The 16539-nt window shown below is 43.5% G+C and overlaps 2 protein-coding genes across 2 annotated transcripts; one reads left to right on the top strand and one right to left on the bottom strand.

The window, feature by feature from the left end:
• Positions 1-2536: 2536 nt before the first annotated feature.
• C8H11orf71 (chromosome 8 C11orf71 homolog) lies at positions 2537-3021 on the bottom strand. Its single transcript, XM_049778693.1, has 2 exons — positions 2716-3021; positions 2537-2673 (listed from the first exon to the last, which is right to left on the bottom strand). The coding sequence occupies exons 1-2, from the start codon at positions 2926-2928 to the stop codon at positions 2554-2556; spliced, it is 333 nt and encodes a 110-aa protein (XP_049634650.1). The 5' UTR covers positions 2929-3021; the 3' UTR covers positions 2537-2553.
• Positions 3022-3263: 242 nt separating this feature from the next.
• On the top strand, positions 3264-11924 carry RBM7 (RNA binding motif protein 7). The gene is made up of 5 exons (XM_049778689.1): positions 3264-3473; positions 5282-5444; positions 5940-6027; positions 8679-8769; positions 10898-11924. The coding sequence occupies exons 1-5, from the start codon at positions 3378-3380 to the stop codon at positions 11279-11281; spliced, it is 822 nt and encodes a 273-aa protein (XP_049634646.1). The 5' UTR covers positions 3264-3377; the 3' UTR covers positions 11282-11924.
• The last annotated feature ends 4615 nt before the right edge of the window (positions 11925-16539 follow it).

The following is a 16539-nucleotide window of genomic DNA, read 5'->3' as shown; positions in this document are numbered from 1 at the left end:
CAGAAATCGCCCCTGGCTTGGGGGACCATATGGGACACCAGGGGATTGAACCAAGGTCTGTCCTAGGCTAGCACTGGCAAGGCAGATGCCTTACCGCTCCACGCCACTGTTCCGGCCCCTCAAATCCTTTGCTAAATGAAGAACTTCGGTTGAGTAGTGCAGGGCTCTGTCATTTACTCTATGACCTTGATGAGTTTACTTCATCTGTGCATGTTTGTGTGTGTGCATACATGTGTGCGTGAGAGTGTTTGCATCTGAGGTGCTGAAGGGATCATGTGGTTCTGGGATGCGAACCTAGGTCAGCCACAAGCATAGCAAATGCTCTAACCCCTGTACTGTCCACCTGCCTTTGGGCTTCAGTTTCTCAGCAATGAAATGAAAAGCACATCTCTTACATGGATTATTGTGAGAAATGCTCTGCGGGGGAGGGGGGAGGGAGGTAGGGGAGTTCCTAAAGAGCAGAGACCTTATCTACCTTGTTCTTGTCATTCTAAGTGTCTGGGACAGGCAGAGGCAGGCAGTCAGCCCTCAGTAAAAATAGCTTAATAAATAATGAATAAAACTCCTTCACACATTGCCTGACCCTGTCACTCAACAATAGGTATTCTTCAAACTATTTCCTTGTAATCTGTTCTCCAGATCTCTCAGTTCTGGTTGTGGTGTGGTGTTAATGGTTCAGCTCTTTGTGGTCTCTGACCTACAAACAAGCCTCCTCTGGGGGAAAATACGCACTCATAAAACCCACTGACTTTTCCCCCTGATAGCTCTTAACCTATCAAGGAATATGTGGATCAGAAATCAGAAAGATCAGGAAAGGAACAGCCAGGTAAAAGAACCTATTAATCAGATAATCTGGGGTAGTCATTACCATAGACCTAATCACTTTATCTATATTTCCTGTTCTCCTTGATGGCATTACTGAGTCAAGTGCCTTCACAGTATGAAGCTGTGGACAATTTGAAATAAGAAAAAGACAAACCAGAAAGCCAAAGATGCCAGAATGGCTAGATATCTTCCTTGGATCATGAAACTAAGATTTCTATCTTTGTATCCTTGAAGATGTGGAGACAGGAGAAAGCCAGGGAATCATTACACTAATAGGTCAAAAGGGGCCTGAGGGATAGCACATCAGGTTGGGCATTCCCCGTCTTCCCATATGGTACCCTAAGCACTGCCAGAAGTGACTTGAGTGGGTGTGGCTCAAAAACCATCCCCTAAAAACAAAGACAAATAAAAGGGTAAATTCACTTGGATCTTTAGCAAAGAATTTCAGCTGACTCCATCATTAATGAAAGAGCAGTAAATTTTACTTTAGTTTTGCTTTAGTTGTTGTTTGGTGGGGTCTGAGATTGGAATTTATAGCTCTTCCGGAGGGAGGAAAAGTGAAGGCGATGGAAGAGGGTCAAGTGTTGGGCTATATAAGATAGTCGGTGATGTTACAAGGATGGAAGAAGAGCAACTTGGGAAGTGAAAAAGAGCCTTCTTTTTTTCAAGCAAAGGAAGAAAGAACAGCATGGAGAGAATGCAGAGAAGGGAGCCCGAATACCAAGTGTCAAAGTAGGAGCATCAGTGGAGCAAGCAGATGGGTGCCAAGCAAGGACAGCTTGAGCCTAAAGTTTTATGGACCTCATAAAAGGTGGGGTACAAATGGATCTCTGCTTTATGGATGAGGAGTGTGTGTCCTCAGCTCAACTGTGTGTGTGTGTTTATAAACTTTACTTATTGATTGGTTTTTGGGCCACACCCAGGGATGCTCAGGTAGTTACTCCTGGCTCTGCACTAAGAAATCACCTCTGGCTGGCTGGGGGGGGGGGGCAGGGGCGGGGGCAACCATAGGGGATGTCAGGAATCAAAAAAAAAAAAAAAAACCAAAAACCAAAAAAACCCTACTGCTGTGCTATCTCTCCAGTTAGGTCTTTAAACCCTAACCCTAACTCCTTAGCTCAACTCTGTGACTCAAGAAACATCAAAAACCAATCCAATCTCTTTTGAACGCCTGACAGGCATCTGGGAAAGTGGGAGCACATCCATCCTCCCCTCAGGAGACACCCCCATTCGCAACTCTCAGTGAGCACTGCTAGATCTCTTCAGAAACGCAAAAAGAGGGGTCCTCCCAAAATGACGACTGAGGTGGCACCCAGAGACGGAGTGTTTTTTTGGAGAGTCCTTGTTGGTTCACAGGCGCTGACACCAAGACAGATTTTTTTTGGGGGACAGAGGCCTTGTTGGGTCACAGGTGCTGACACCAAGATGGGGAGTTTTGGGGACAAAGGCCTTGTTCAAGGGTCAAAGGCGCTGACACCAAGATGGAGTTTTTGGGACAGAAGCCTTGTCGGGTCACAGGCACTGACACCAAGAAGGATTTTTGGGAGGGGGACAGAGGCCTTGTTGGTTCACAGGCGCTGACACCAAGATGAAGTTTTTTGGGGGAGAGAGGCCTTGTTGGGTCACAGGCGCTGACATCAAGACGGATTTTTGGGGGGTGGGGGACAGAGGCCTTGTTGCTTCCCAGGCGCTTGAACCGAGGAGGCCGAGGTAGAGGGGCGAAGGAGGCTAGGCCGACGCCAGGCGGGCGGCGAGGGCTCCCCCGATGGCGACCAGGCGCCGCTCCAACACGCTCCTCAGCAGGTCCAGCTTGGGTCTGGGGGCCGCGTAGGGCGAGTAGCGGGAGTGGCGGCCGCGGCCCCGCCCCGGGGGCTCCATGTCGGGGAAGAGGCGGGCCGTCCTCCGGGCCTCGGGCTCGGGGAGATTCGGTCGCCGCAACCTGGGCGACTCGCTGGGGACGCGACGATGGGCGACGAGGAGGCCGTCTCCGGACACCATGGCCAGCGCCAGGGCGGGCGGGCTGAGGGGGTGGCTGGGCGCGCGGGTGGCCACCCCGGGACGCTGCTGGTCGCCGGCGGAGAAGGTGAAAGCGCTCAGGGCCATCGTCACACGGGTCTTGGGGTTCGTCCCTCGGGGATCGTGGGTCGCCTCAGGCGCGGATAACGTCGTCACCGGAAGCCATTCCTCACTGGCACGGCCGATCCCGTTGGTAGTAGTCTCCTCGGGTAGTAGAGGAGACGCTTCCGATCTCGCAAGCTTTTGACAGTTGTTAAGCGCATGCGCGAGTTTCGGAGAGTTCTCAAGCGCATGCGCGAGTTTTGGAGCGTTTTCCAAGCGCATGCGCGAGCTTTGGAGCGGCCTTAAGCGCATGCGCGGAGCTGCGCGCGCGCACACACTCACCAACCGCGAGCGAGGGAGCGAGCACGCCAGACGTTGACGTGCCTCCGAGACGCCGGCGACGTGAGGGCGTCGGGAGGTTCGCTGGGCGGAACCCTCTCCGGCCTTTCCGGAGGGAACTCTAGGGGTGACGCTACGACTCTACTACTAGAACGATGGGGGCGGCGGAGGCCGAAGCGGATCGCACTCTCTTTGTGGGGAATCTGGAGACGAAAGTCACTGAGGAGCTTCTGTTCGAGCTTTTCCATCAAGTGAGCGCGGGGCTCACCCGGGCTTGGTTTGGTTTCCGTTTCCGGGCTCACGGAGGGAGCCCGGCGTTGGCTGGACGGGACGGGTCGGATCTAGTTCTAGTAGGGTTAGATCTACGCTAGTCCGGTTGGATCTAGTCTTAGTTGGGCCCGATCTAGCCTAGTCGGGTTGGATCTAGTCTTAGTTGAGTCCGATCTAGTCTAGTCGGGTTGGATCTAGTCTTAGGTGGATCCGATCTAGTCTAGTCGGGTTGGATCTAGTCTTAGGTGGATCCGATCTAGTCTAGTCGGGTTGGATCTAGTCTAAGTTGGGTCGGATCTAGTTCTAGTAGGGTCGGATCTAGTCTTGAGTCGAGTCGGATCTACGTAGTCTAGTTGGGTCGGATCTAGTCTAAGTTGGGTCGGGTCTAGTTCTAGCAGGGTTAGATCTAGTCTAGTCCAGTTAAATCTAGTCTAGTTTGGTTGGATCTAGTCTAGTCGGGTCGGATCTAGTCTTAAGTCGAATCGGATCTAGTCTTAAGTCGAGTCGGATCTAGTCTAGTCGGGTTGGATCTAGTCTAGTCGGGTCGGATCTAGTCTTAAGTCGAATCGGATCTAGTCTTAAGTCGAGTCGGATCTAGTCTAGTCGGGTTGGATCTAGTCTAGTCGGGTCGGATCTAGTCTTGGTCGACTTGGATCTAGTTCTAGTAGGGTCGGATCTCGTCTAAGTTGGGTTGGATCTAGTCTTAAGTCGAGTTGGATCTAGTCTAGTCGGGTCGGGTCTAGTCTAGTCGTGTCGGGTCTAGTTCTAGTCGGGTCGGACCCCGAGAGCTGGGCCGCTTGGAGCTGAAGGTTGTACTTGGCCCGAGAGGCGCCCCGGGAGCTCCCCCCCACTATCTAGCCCTCTGCCGAGTAGCGGTGAAGGGGGTGGTTGGGTCCTTCCCCTGTAGATCCATCGCCTGGGCTCTTGGTGGGCCCGAGCTCTCTCCTGTGCCTCTTCCCTAGTTTGGGTTCATCTCAGACCCATCAGCTGTATTCCGATTCTTTTGTCATCCTAGCTTTTTCCAAGCTCAGGCTTGTCTCAGCGCTTAAAATAATGGAAAGAGTCCGAAATCGCCCTGTTGAAATGCAAAAATTTTCCGCTGTTTCTGCAAAAAATAAAATAAAATAGTGTAAAATCCCAAGAATCAGCCCCCACCCTAACTTACCCTGTACTTACCCCTAAACACTGATGGTGTTTGATTAATCGACCCACGCTGAGAACTTTTTTTTTGGTTTTTGGGCCACACCCGGCAGTGCTCAGGGGTTACTCCTGGCTGTCTGCTCTGAAATAGCTCCTGGCAGGCATGGGGGGACCATATGGGACACCGGGATTCGAACCAACCACCTTTGGTCCTGGATCGGCTGCTTGCAAGGCAAATGCCGCTGTGCTATCTCTCCGGGCCCACGCTGAGAACTTTTGAGTTTCAGACCCACTTTTCCTCTTGCTTCTTGCTCAATGCTTGTTAGTCCCAGGTAGGCTGGTTCCCTGGTTTTGAAGCAGCCAACCCAGGTGCCAAAAATGTTCAAAACCAGTGATGGTGTTTTTCAGTTTCCTTTTTAGTTGTCGCTTGCCACCCCGGCCCCCCCACTTTTTCCCAATCTCAGACCTCCAAAGTGAGTCTAAGCATTTTCCAGAGTAATTGGAGGGTGTTCAGTTAAGATGGCAATCCCAGAGCATCCGTTGTGGTTTTGAAGTCCTGATGACATTTCTGCTATTGTGAGTATTGTAAAAATGTGAGCATTGTCCTGGAATTGTCTCGTTGAAATTCTAAACATTTTCTCGTTTGTAGGCCGGGCCGGTAATAAAAGTGAAAATTCCAAAAGATAAGGATGGTAAATCCAAGCCGTTTGCCTTTGTGAATTTTAAACACGAAGTGTCCGTTCCTTATGCAATGAATCTACTCAATGGAATAAAACTCTTTGGAAGGCCGATCAAAATTCAGTTTAGATCGGGTAACTATGAAATCGTGTTGTTTGGGTAGAGGGGAAAAGTTTGCTGCTGTAAGCTGGGCCCTAGACTGGACCACTTCAGCTAACTGTGCTAGGGGGAAAACAAACTTGATTGTTGGGAAGACCTGGTTTATGTCCTGTCCTGAAAGGGGTGACATTTGTTTTCTTGAAAATGTCTCTTATATTTGACTGTGGGGAATCTGAATTCTCTGGTCAGATTGGTCAGAGTATTAATAAATTGAATGATATTTATAGGGTGTATATAAATTGTTTACAGTGTTTAAATTGATTATTGGACAGCATATTTATAATTTGTAAATTGGATGTTGTATTTCGAATTCCTTGTTTCAGACATTCTAGTATTATGCATGTACAATGTTCGCTCTGAGATTGTAAAGTGAAAAGTGAGGTTTTCTTTTTGGCTTGGCCTCGAGCCATTTGGGGTGGGGGACACGACTTTGAATTTAAAATTTCTATCCATTTCTCAAATTATTTTAGGAAGTAGCCACGCATCACAGGATGTCACTTTGTCATATCCCCAACATCTTGTTGGAAATTCAAGCCCTACTTCCACATCTCCTAGCAGGTAATATTTCTTACCTATTCTTACAATCATTTGTTGGCAATATTTTTAAATAGTGACCTCAAAATGGTCATTACTTTCATGTCATAATCATATTGTATTTGCTATGCAGGATTCTAGTTCTGTTTTGTATTCTAATGAAACTAAAAACAACTTTATAAGTAGTCGTCTTAAAATTGAAACATAATTTATATTTGCAAGAACACCTACATATTAAGACTAGAACTATACAAAATTTAACATATGACTTATCCTTACTACTTGCAGTGAACTTCTTTTCTCTGTAAAAATTCATACTTGTTTTTATGGCCACTAATTGTTGTTACTTGCACTATAAAATTTTTGATCAAGTTGAGTGTCCTCTAAATCTGTAGAGTTGGATCTCAGTTTGCTTCTGTCCACTGTGATTTTTTGTTTGTTTGTTTGTTTGTTTTTGGGTCACACCAAGCAGTGCTTGGGGTTACTCCTGGCTCTATGCGCAGAAATCACTCCTGGCAGGCTCAGGGGACCATATAGGAAGCCAGGATTAGAACCACCATCCTTCTGCATGCAAGGCAAATGCCCTACCTCCATGCTATCTCTCCAGCCCCGTGATTTTTGTTTTATGTTGTGTCACATCCAGCAGTGCTCAGGTGCTCTGAGTTTACTTCTTAATCTGCTCTCAGGGATCACTCCTGGTGAGATTAGAACCTGGGTTGGCTGCCTGCTAGGCTAGTTCCTTTCCCCCTGTACTGACTCTGATTCCTAATTTAAATTAGTTTCTTTGGTTTTATCCTTTTGTTTGAAATGAAAAGAAGTTGCACTGAATAATTAGTAAAATCTCATCAAACTACTGAGAGAGAAAAAGTGCATTAAGGGCTGGAGAAATAGTACAGTGCATAGGAAGCTTGCTTTGCATGCAACCTACCTGGCTTTATTTCTGTCACCACACGTAGTCTGCCAAGGACTGGGGGTGATCCCTGAGTATAGAGCCAGGAATAAGCTTTGAGCAGTGCCGGATGTGCTGCCTCCTCCATAAGAAAAAGAAAGAAAGGAAAGAAAAGGGTGCATTTATACTTCTTTCTGCTATGGGGAAGGTAATTGACTTCTGAAGGCAGTTTTTGCCTGGTAGGGCAATAGACTTCACTTGAGGTAAACAAGTAAACTGTCTTGTTTCAGCCACTTCAAGTCCTTTGCGGTCATAGCAAAGGACTTACTTATAGCAGTTGTTTGAGTTAGAAGTTACTATGTTTACCTTTCATATAAAGAAAATGAGAGTTGGAAGAGAATTTGGTACAATCGAATTGTTCATAAACTATGGAGCTGTGATTCAAATCAGTGCAATGTGCTGAAACCTAGCAATATTCTACCCGGTGCAGTTTACAGTCTAGAGGAAGACACTTCTGAAGAAGTTTTTAGAGGGGTCAGAGAGATAAGTATGGTGTTTGCTTTGCACATGGCTGATCTGGGTTTAATCTCTGGCATCCCATCTGATCCCTTGAGCATGCCAGGAGTAATTCTTGAGTGCAGAACCATGAGTAACTAACTCCTGAACACAGCTGAATATGTTTCCCCTCAAAAATAAAGTATTTTTAGAGAGAGCTTTTTAAAGAAAAGGGAATAGAAATGAGTGAACCAAAAGAGGCCGGTATCCTGGATTGGAACAAATGAGAAATGGAGAGTAACCAGTGGTGTTGGGGAAGAAAATACTGGATGGCATAGGGTCTATCATTGGCACCACAATTAGTATTTCAGAACCTTACATGCAGAGCAGAAGGAGGCTGCTGATATGTTTTCAGTTGGATGGTGATAAGATGAGATTTTAATCACACTGTCAGTTGGAACATGGTATTGGATTAGAGCAGGAAAGAGTGACAATAGATTGACCAGGAAGCTATTGGTAGCAAGAGAATAGTTGGGGTAGGATAGTTTAGATTAGGAGTGTCAAGAGCTGGATGGAAATAGACAGATGAACAGATAAAGTGAACTTGTAAGCAAGCAATTAGGGTGCACTTAGCATCCTTTCTAAGTGAGCTGTTCTCTAGCACATAGGAAATGAAGAATGAGCTTTAAGTCCTTCAAAGGGATATCCTGTGTATATGTTATACGACTCTTTAATTTTTTACCGCCCATAACTTTTTCCTCTTTCAGTAAATATCTACCCAGTCGCTCATGTACCATGTATTTTCTTTTGTTAGAAGGATAGTCTCTTTGATTCATCATGTATCCAATCATTTTTATGTTGGTCCTAAAGTTAAGGCTTTACATTAATGGAAGCAATATTTTCTGAACAGTGGGGAGAAAAGTCTGGCTGTGTTCCCATAAATCTTGATCTCTGACTCTCCAGGCTCTGGTTTGCAGATACCTACACCAGTTAAGTCATTCTCTTGGGTGAATGTTTTGCCTCCTGGTAATCCTCTTATTCAGCTGTTGCATTAATTGCCTCCTTTTCAGATAGGTCATACTGTACTTGTAGGAACATCAGGCAGAAGAATGCCCCCTTCTTTTTCTTTGCTACTTACTCTTCACTCCTTTATTTGCTTACAGCAATGTGAAATTGTACTCTAGCAGCTAACTTCTTTCTCTCTGGTTCATTCCTACCTTTGGTGTATTTCTCATGACAGCTACACAGTAAATATTGGTTGAGTGAATATTGGTTTGCCTTTTCTTCACAGGTATGAAAGGACTATGGATAACATGTCCCCTTCAACACAGATAGTTCAGAGATCTTACTCAACTCCAGAAAATTTTCAGAGACAAGCAGTGGTAGGTTGATATATTTTATTTCCAATTTAAGTTACTTTAAAAGAAAAAAAAAAGGTTTAAAACCTACTTAAGGGGGCCGGGCGGTGGCGCTCGAGGTAAGGTGCCTGCCTTACCTGCGCTAGCCTAGGAGACGGACCGCGGTTCAATCCCCCGGCGTCCCATATGGTCCCCCAAGCCAGGAGCGACTTCTGAGCGCATAGCCAGGAGTAACCCCTGAGCGTCACCGGGTGTGGCCCAAAAACCAAAAAAAAAAAAAAACCTACTTAAAAATATCCATATAATTAAGTTCTTCTTCTTCTTCTTCTTTTTTTTTTTTTTTTTTTTTTAAATTTTGGGCCACATCTGGCAGTGCTCAGGGGTTATTCCTGGCTCTGCGCTCAGAAATCACTCCTGGGAGACTTGGTGGACCATTTGGGATGCTGAGGATTGAACCCAGGTCTGTCTGGGTTGACCTCATGTAAGGCAAACCTTACCTGCTGTGCCCATAGTTAAGTTCTTAAATTTTAGTTAGATTGGCATGATCATTTATTTTCATTTTCATCAAGCTTAAGTTTTTAAAAATTACAAATTTTTTTCTTCAATATTTCTTGGAAAAGAAGTGTTTTAAATACTGGAAGTTTAGTTTTTAATGATCTTGCAATTTATACTGAATGACACAAACTTTATTAATAAAAGTTTAATTTACTGTAGTCTTCTGGGCCAACTTCCTCTTGAGCTTGCTTTTTTTTCTAATACGACCATGAAGCAGCCATAAAGTCTGAGGTGTCTTGCTGTTTCATCTTTGTTTCCAGTCACTTTGTTTTTTTTTTTTTCTTTTTCCTTTTCCTTTTCTTTGCTCAACTCACAATTGGTTTTAGACATACAGGCCTTCGTATTTCAAGGGCCTGTAAAGTTAAAAATGTGAATAAATTTAAAGTTGAGAGACTGATTTAGAGGGATGTCTTCTTACATTATCATATTGCTTCCCTTCTCCCCCATCTTGTCATATATACTTTAAAAACATTAATCCTTACCAGTCCGAAGGCAGAATTTGGGAGCCCTTGGTCCCAAACTGCCACTTGCCTCTATTTTTTCTTCATTACTCTCATACCATTTTAAAATCGAGGTTATTATAACCTTGTTTAACTTCCCAGCTTTCCATTGTTTGGAAGCTAAAGCCAGGATTTTCTAGTCTAGTTAATAGGGATTCCTGTTAGCTGATTCTAGTAAACTTTTCTAGCTGTATTGACTTTATTGATTAACTGCTTATGAGCTCTATAATTTTTTTCCTTCAGGGTTTCATAAAGCCATTCTCTTTTCCTATTTGGATTGTGCAGTTTTCTTTCCTTGGTATACCTTTTTCGCAAAACATTCTACCTCTCCCAGGGCTGGAGTGATAGAATAACAGGTAGAGCGCTTGTCTTGCACGGGCCAACCTGAGTTTGATTCTGTAGCATCTCGTATGGTACCCTGTGCCCCTCTTGGCATGATTCCTGAACTCAGAGCTAGGAATAACCCGAGTACTGCTGGGTATGGCCCATTAACTAAAATAAATGAATACAAAGTTTTACCTCCTCTTTTATTTTTTTATTTTATTTTATTTTTTGTTTGTATTTTGGGGGCTACACCTGGCGATTTTGAGGGCATACTCCTGGCTCTGCTCAGGAATTATAGAAGGGCTCTGGAGACCCTATGAGGTGGCAGGGACCAAACTGGAGTCAGCCTTGTGTTTGGCAAGCTCCCTTAACCCTTGTACTCTTTTCCAATCCCACTATCCATTCTTTTAAATTTCAGGTGCATAATATTCTTAATTCTCTGATTTATACTTTGCTTCCACGCAAGATCTGCTCATGATGTGTGTACTAAGCTCTTGACTTCATATATGTTTCCAGTGACTTGCATTACAATCGATTAACAGTCTGGGCTATATTTTTGGCAACAGGAATAATGGTTTGCAAATATCTTGGGTAGATATTGAAATGTGCCAATATCTTTTTTTTTTTTTTTTGAATTGTACTACTTTTATTTAAGTCTTTAACTTCTTAAGGCAAGAATGGTTTTGATTTTCTTATCTGGTTAACTGACAAAATATCTGTTGACTTTGCTGTCCAGAAATATCAAATATTCCCCCCCTTTTTTTTTTCCTCAGATGAACAATATTTTGAGACAGATGTCATATGGTGGGAAATTTGGTTCTCCACATCCGGATCAGTCAGGATTTTCCCCATCAGTTCAGTCCCACAGTCATTCCTATAACCAGTCCTCAAGCTCTCAGTGGCGCCAAGATACACCAGCATCCCAGCGTAAAGTCAGACAGAGTTCTCATCCCTACATAGCAGATAGACATTATAGTCGTGAGCAGCGGTACCCTGATTGTGAGCAGCGTTACAGTGATCACGGCTCCGACCATCATTACAGAGGAAGCAGAGATGATTTCTTCCATGAAGATAGGAGTCACGATGGCTGGAGCCATGACTATGACAGTAGAAGAGACAGTAGTAGAGATGGGAAATGGCGCTCATCTAGACACTAATAGTGTCTGAAGGACATTTTATATATATATATATATATATATAGGGTCATTGTAGATCCTTTGCGCAGCATTGATCTGGAAGTATTTTGTAAAAAATCTACAGAGCAACTTTACAAGTTGCCACATTCCCTGATAAAATTCGAATAGCCTACAACTACAGTCGAATACAGAAATTCGAAGAATTGTGGTTCCACTTTTACTGACTTTAATAAATAACCTTTCACCTCAGGGTTTTATGGCAAGGAAAGGGAAAATCAAAAAAAGTGCCACAGTTCCTAATCATTTTAAAAAATCGAGGAAAGGATATAATGTATAGGTTTATTGTATTGTAAAGCAGATATTTTAATTAACTTTTTGTATTGCAAGAAGTTTCTTGTTAGTGATTCATATTTTCAGGTATCTGAAAGAAAACTCAAGTTTATAGTCTGAAATAACTTTGTATTTTGTTAAGTGAGAAAATGGTGTTTCAGTGAATCATTTTACATTTTGTAGGAGAAAGGTTATTGGTAACGTTTTGAGTAGAAGTAATATATAACTTAAGAGAATTTAAGTTCTGTGGCATGCTCCTTTGAGCTAAACCCTAATTGAAAATACAAGTACAAACTATTTGTATTATGCTGTTTCCAAAATTAAGATTATTATTATTATTTTGGTGTTTGGGCCACACTTGGCAGCACTCAGGGGTTACTCCTGGTTCTGCTCTCAGAAATTCACCCCTGTCAGGCTTGGGGGACCACATAGGATGTCGGGGATCAAACCCAGCTCCATCTCGGGTTGATATCGTGCAACGCAAACGCCCTACAGCTGTGCTATCACTCAGGCCCCCCAAATTTAAAATTTATTCATTAAATCATGTTTGATGTATGATTGAAATCATTCAGGAAGCTGGATCTCTCTAAACAGAAGATTTAAACATAAAAATTTAGTGTTAGGTGATTTCTCCTTGCTGGATAAAGGTGCATTATTAGACAAAATGATAAAATGTTTGACTGAAAGTCCTTTTTATGAGGAAAAAAGTTTTAGTGAAACCTTGAACTATCTGCCATCTCTTTCACATCAACTTGAAGCTTTTTAACATTTTCAGAGAGTCCAGGACACGTGCACAAGGATATAATTTACTATGGAGATTGTATTGGTTAATTTTTGTTGGTACCATGGAAAGAATCGTCTTAAAATTTTCCGATTTAAAGTTTTAAAAAAATCTTGCTTAACTGCTCTTCTTTGTACCAAAATGGCTGTTTCCCTTTCATAATATGATTTGCTTATAAAAATATTGCTTGAAAGATTTGGATCCTCAGAATTTATACCATAATGAGTTGCTTTTTAATATATTGGAAACATAGAAAAGAACAATGTGTCTTTTTGGGTTAACACTACTCCAGAGTTGTTGGACATAAAAAGGTAACAACTTTGAGGCAGTGATTGCCCTGTGTTTGAAGGTCAGTTATGTAATTAACTCAAGACCATCCTAAAACTCAAAACATACAGATATTGATTATTAGAATATTTGATTTTCATAGACAAATGGACTGTAGTTTGAATCACTAAGCTAACTGTAGTTACCCTCCCTGGTTTCTAGGAGCTTTGGTCAGATTAAATGCAGTTTATCAATTAGTCAGCTGAATTAAGATCTTAATTTCATATGCATAGGCAATTTAATAGAAAGGTTTGTTTCCAGCTAATTTCCAGGCATCTTACCTATATGAAAGTATTTAGATTAACAAAAGTTAATATGGTTCTTTGTTCACAGAAGAGCCTGATTTGGAAGATTTTATACGTTAATGGCTTTGGGGGTATCATTTTTGAAGTTCCTTCCAGAGACTCTCACTTCAAATCTCTCCTGGTTGGAAGTAACCAAACTTAATGTTTGGTGTAAAGGGAGAGAACAAGACAACTTTGATGTCTTCCTTGCCAGCACTAGCCTAGGATGGACAGCGGTTTGGTCCCCTGGCGTCCCATATGGTCCCCCAAGCCAGGAGCCACTTCGGAGCGCATAGCCAGGAGTACCCCTGAGCATTACCGGGTGTGGCCCAAAAACAAAAAAAATAAAATAAAAACTTCGAGGAATTGACTCTAATTACTGAGTTTGTCTACTCCTTTGAAGTAGGAAGGAAAGAGTTGGTGGGGGCAGTTTTTTCTGCTTGCAGAGTGACAGAAGGAAGGAGTGGGAGAGCAGCAGTAGGAAGAAAGGACTCGGGGAGTAGTTTATACTGCCTGCCAAGTTAGGGGATGCCACAGTTAGTGGTGGGTGATCCAGAGCCCCACCTTAGGGCTGACTAGTAAAGAAGCTGTTTAATCTCGTGGTTGAACCTTTTTGATCGATCTTTCTTTTCTACTTATCATATTAGGGCCAACAATATTTGACTACCCATTCCCTTCAGTTTGGTTTTTAGGTCTATCTGGCAGTGCTTAAAGTACTACTAACTCAGTGTTGAGTGATTATTGTTGGTGGTGCTAGGGGAGCTTGTTGTGTGAAGAATTGAACTGGGCTCCCACATGCAAGGCATGTGTCCCAGCCCTGTCATTAAAGTTTGGTTGTGGAGTGACACACCCTGATGTGTTCATGGGCTTCTCATGGCTCAGTGCTCTAGTCCTACTTGGGGGACATGTGCTAGGGAGGGAGGCTGGTTCCTGCATGCTTATGTGGCAGTTTGTGAGCCATTTCCCCAGCCCCTTCGTCAAAAATTTGGGGAGCTCACACCTGGCAGTGCTCAGAGCTTTCTCCTGGTTCTGTGCTCAGGGATATGGAGCTTGGGACATCTTATGGGATGCTGGGGTGGAGCCCACATTGACTGTGTGCAACAGGAATACTTTATCTGCTATACCAGCTCACCTGTACTTCTCAAAGTTATGTGTCTGGGCTGACACACCAGCAGCCCTGAGGCCAAGTTTTTATGTCACTGTGTGTAGACCTGCCTTCCCCACTCGAAGCAAGAAACATTCATCTTAACAGCCTTAGCAGCATCTCTGAAAAGTGCAAAAAGTCTGACAACTGAAGAATTCTGGTGCCTTGTATTTCTTGCATAGCTTTTACACTATAATTACAATTTTCGTTTTAGTTCTATGTTTTGTTTTTTACCACAGAGAGGTGCTTGGGTCATTGTTGGCAGTGACCATATACCATAATACCAACCATATGTAGTATTAGGGATCGGACATGAGTTGGCTTCATACATTGCAAGCACCCTACCTGTCTGCCCCTCCCCGTTTACCTGCTACATGTTCTCTGCAGTGTTTTTTGGAAAAAAAAATTAAATTTTAAGCACCATGACTCCATACTATTCATGATAGGGTTTCTTGGATACACTGTTTAGATACCTACAGCATTTACTTCCCTCCACCACTGTACCAATATCCTCCTACCCTGTTTTTATTAAGTGGTTTTTGGTTTTGTGCTGCTGGGAATTGAATCCAGGTCTTCATACATACCAGGCACATATTCCACTGGTTGCATTCTTGATCCTTCATTTTTCTCTGGAAGTTCCCATCTTTTCTCTGGGATTTCATATAGTGCTCATATACAGGGGAGCATATGTGTTGTCAGGCATTGAATCCAGACCAAAGCAAGTATGCTTTCAACTATGTATTTTATTTGCTATGGCATTACCAATATCCAACATTTGGCACATATCAAATACTTAGTCTTTTTTTCTTTTTTGGTTGGTTTTGGGCCACACCCAGTGGCACTCGGGTTATTCCTGGCTCTGCACTCAAAAAATCGCGCCTGACAGGCTCAGGGGGCCCATATGGGATGCCGGGGGTGGGGTGGGGGGATCAAACCTGGGTTCATCCCAGGTCAGCCGCATGCAACACAAATGTCCTACTGCTGTGCTACCTCTCTGGGTCCTACTTAGTCATTTTTGATGGCTAGAAAAATATTTAGCTTCAACAGAAATATGTTGGGAGAATATTTGCTTGGGACTTAATGATTTTGGAGACTCCATGGCCAACCAGTGGTGCTGGATGGTGGGAGATGCAATGCTAAAACTTGGAGGCATAAAGCAAAGCATGTACTCTGAGCTATATGCCTGGTACTGTAAAATATTCTTGTTTTTGTTTTTGGCCACACCCGGAGATTCGCAGGGATTACTCCTGGCAGTACTCAAGGTTGGTTGTGTGCCAGGAAAGCTTCCTTACCCACTGTGCTATCTCCTCTAGTTTCATAAATTTTCTTTAAAGGAGATTTCCTAGTCCTGAACCATTTCTACATTGATAGTCTGGTTGATTAGCTGTTATGTTGAAGAGTGACTCTAATACATGCTTCAAGTAGTTTCTCAAAAACTAATTTTTTAGGCCAGAGTGATAGCACAGCAGTAGGGCGTTTGCCTTGCACACGGCTGATCCAGGACAGACCTTTATTCGATCCCTGGCATCCCATATGGTCCCCCAAGCCCAGAGTGATTTCTGAGCACATAGCCAGGAGTAACCCCTGAGCGTTACTGGGTGTGGCCCTCCCCCCCAAAAAATATATATTTTAAAATTTTTTTCTTGGTGTTTTGTTCACACCAGCTGTGCTTGGGTCACTCCTGGCAGTGCTTTCAAGAGTCATTCTTTGCTTTCCTTCTCAAATCCTTGTTTGGCAGCCTGCCTTATGTGAGGATTGTTTCAAGGAGAAACTGCTCTCAATCTCTTCCGCTCCTGCAGCTCTACACACTTAGGGAAAAACAAGCGCCTCGCCCCCGTACTCTCTTCTGGCCCTGTTCTTCGAATGTTTTAAGTTTGGTATCTGTATTTCAGATGCTTTCTTAAAATGAACTGGGTTTTAGAATTATGGTTCTTATTTTTTCAAATAAATTAATAAACACTATGCCCTGTATGGGGGGGGAATTTTAATATTATTGGGGTTATTTTTGGGGGGGGCGCCATACCGGGTGGTGCTTAGGATATTACTTTTGGCTCGGCACTCAGAAATTAATCCTGGCAAGTTTGAAGGGGGGAACCATAAGGGATGTAGGGGACTAAACCCAGGTTGGCTGTGTGCAAAGCAAATGCACTACCAGCACTGTCACTCTGGCCCTCTCCAGGGGTTATTTTTAAGACTTGTTGAGCTGAGGAGAGAACTCAGCGGGCTAGAGCCCATCTTTTTATATGTAAGGTTTGATCCCTTATACCATATGGTTCCTTGAGCACATTGTATATGCAACCTCTGAGCACTGATTTAGGACTATCTTCTAAACCTGCTAGGTGTGGCCCTAAAACAAAAAAGATCAAAAGGAAAAAAATGTCTTATTGCACTCGAAACTATCTGGTCTAAAAAA

This window comes from Suncus etruscus, chromosome 8 (genome assembly GCF_024139225.1).
Source record: "Suncus etruscus isolate mSunEtr1 chromosome 8, mSunEtr1.pri.cur, whole genome shotgun sequence".
Taxonomy (NCBI): Eukaryota; Metazoa; Chordata; class Mammalia; order Eulipotyphla; family Soricidae; genus Suncus; species Suncus etruscus.
Note: the sequence above shows the minus strand (reverse complement) of the source record. Positions and strands in the feature narration are given on the sequence as shown.

Coding starts and splice junctions, on each gene's coding strand:
- C8H11orf71 (XM_049778693.1), bottom strand. CDS start 2,928: ATGGCCCTGAGCGCTTTCACCTTCTCCGCCGGCGACCAGCAGCGTCCC. Junction 2,674..2,715: donor AGGCCCGGAGGACGGCCCGC/CTCTTCCCCGAC, acceptor GGCCGCGGCCGC/CACTCCCGCTACTCGCCCTA.
- RBM7 (XM_049778689.1), top strand. CDS start 3,378: ATGGGGGCGGCGGAGGCCGAAGCGGATCGCACTCTCTTTGTGGGGAAT. Junction 5,445..5,939: donor CAAAATTCAGTTTAGATCGG/GTAACTATGAAA, acceptor AAATTATTTTAG/GAAGTAGCCACGCATCACAG. Junction 6,028..8,678: donor ACTTCCACATCTCCTAGCAG/GTAATATTTCTT, acceptor TTTTCTTCACAG/GTATGAAAGGACTATGGATA.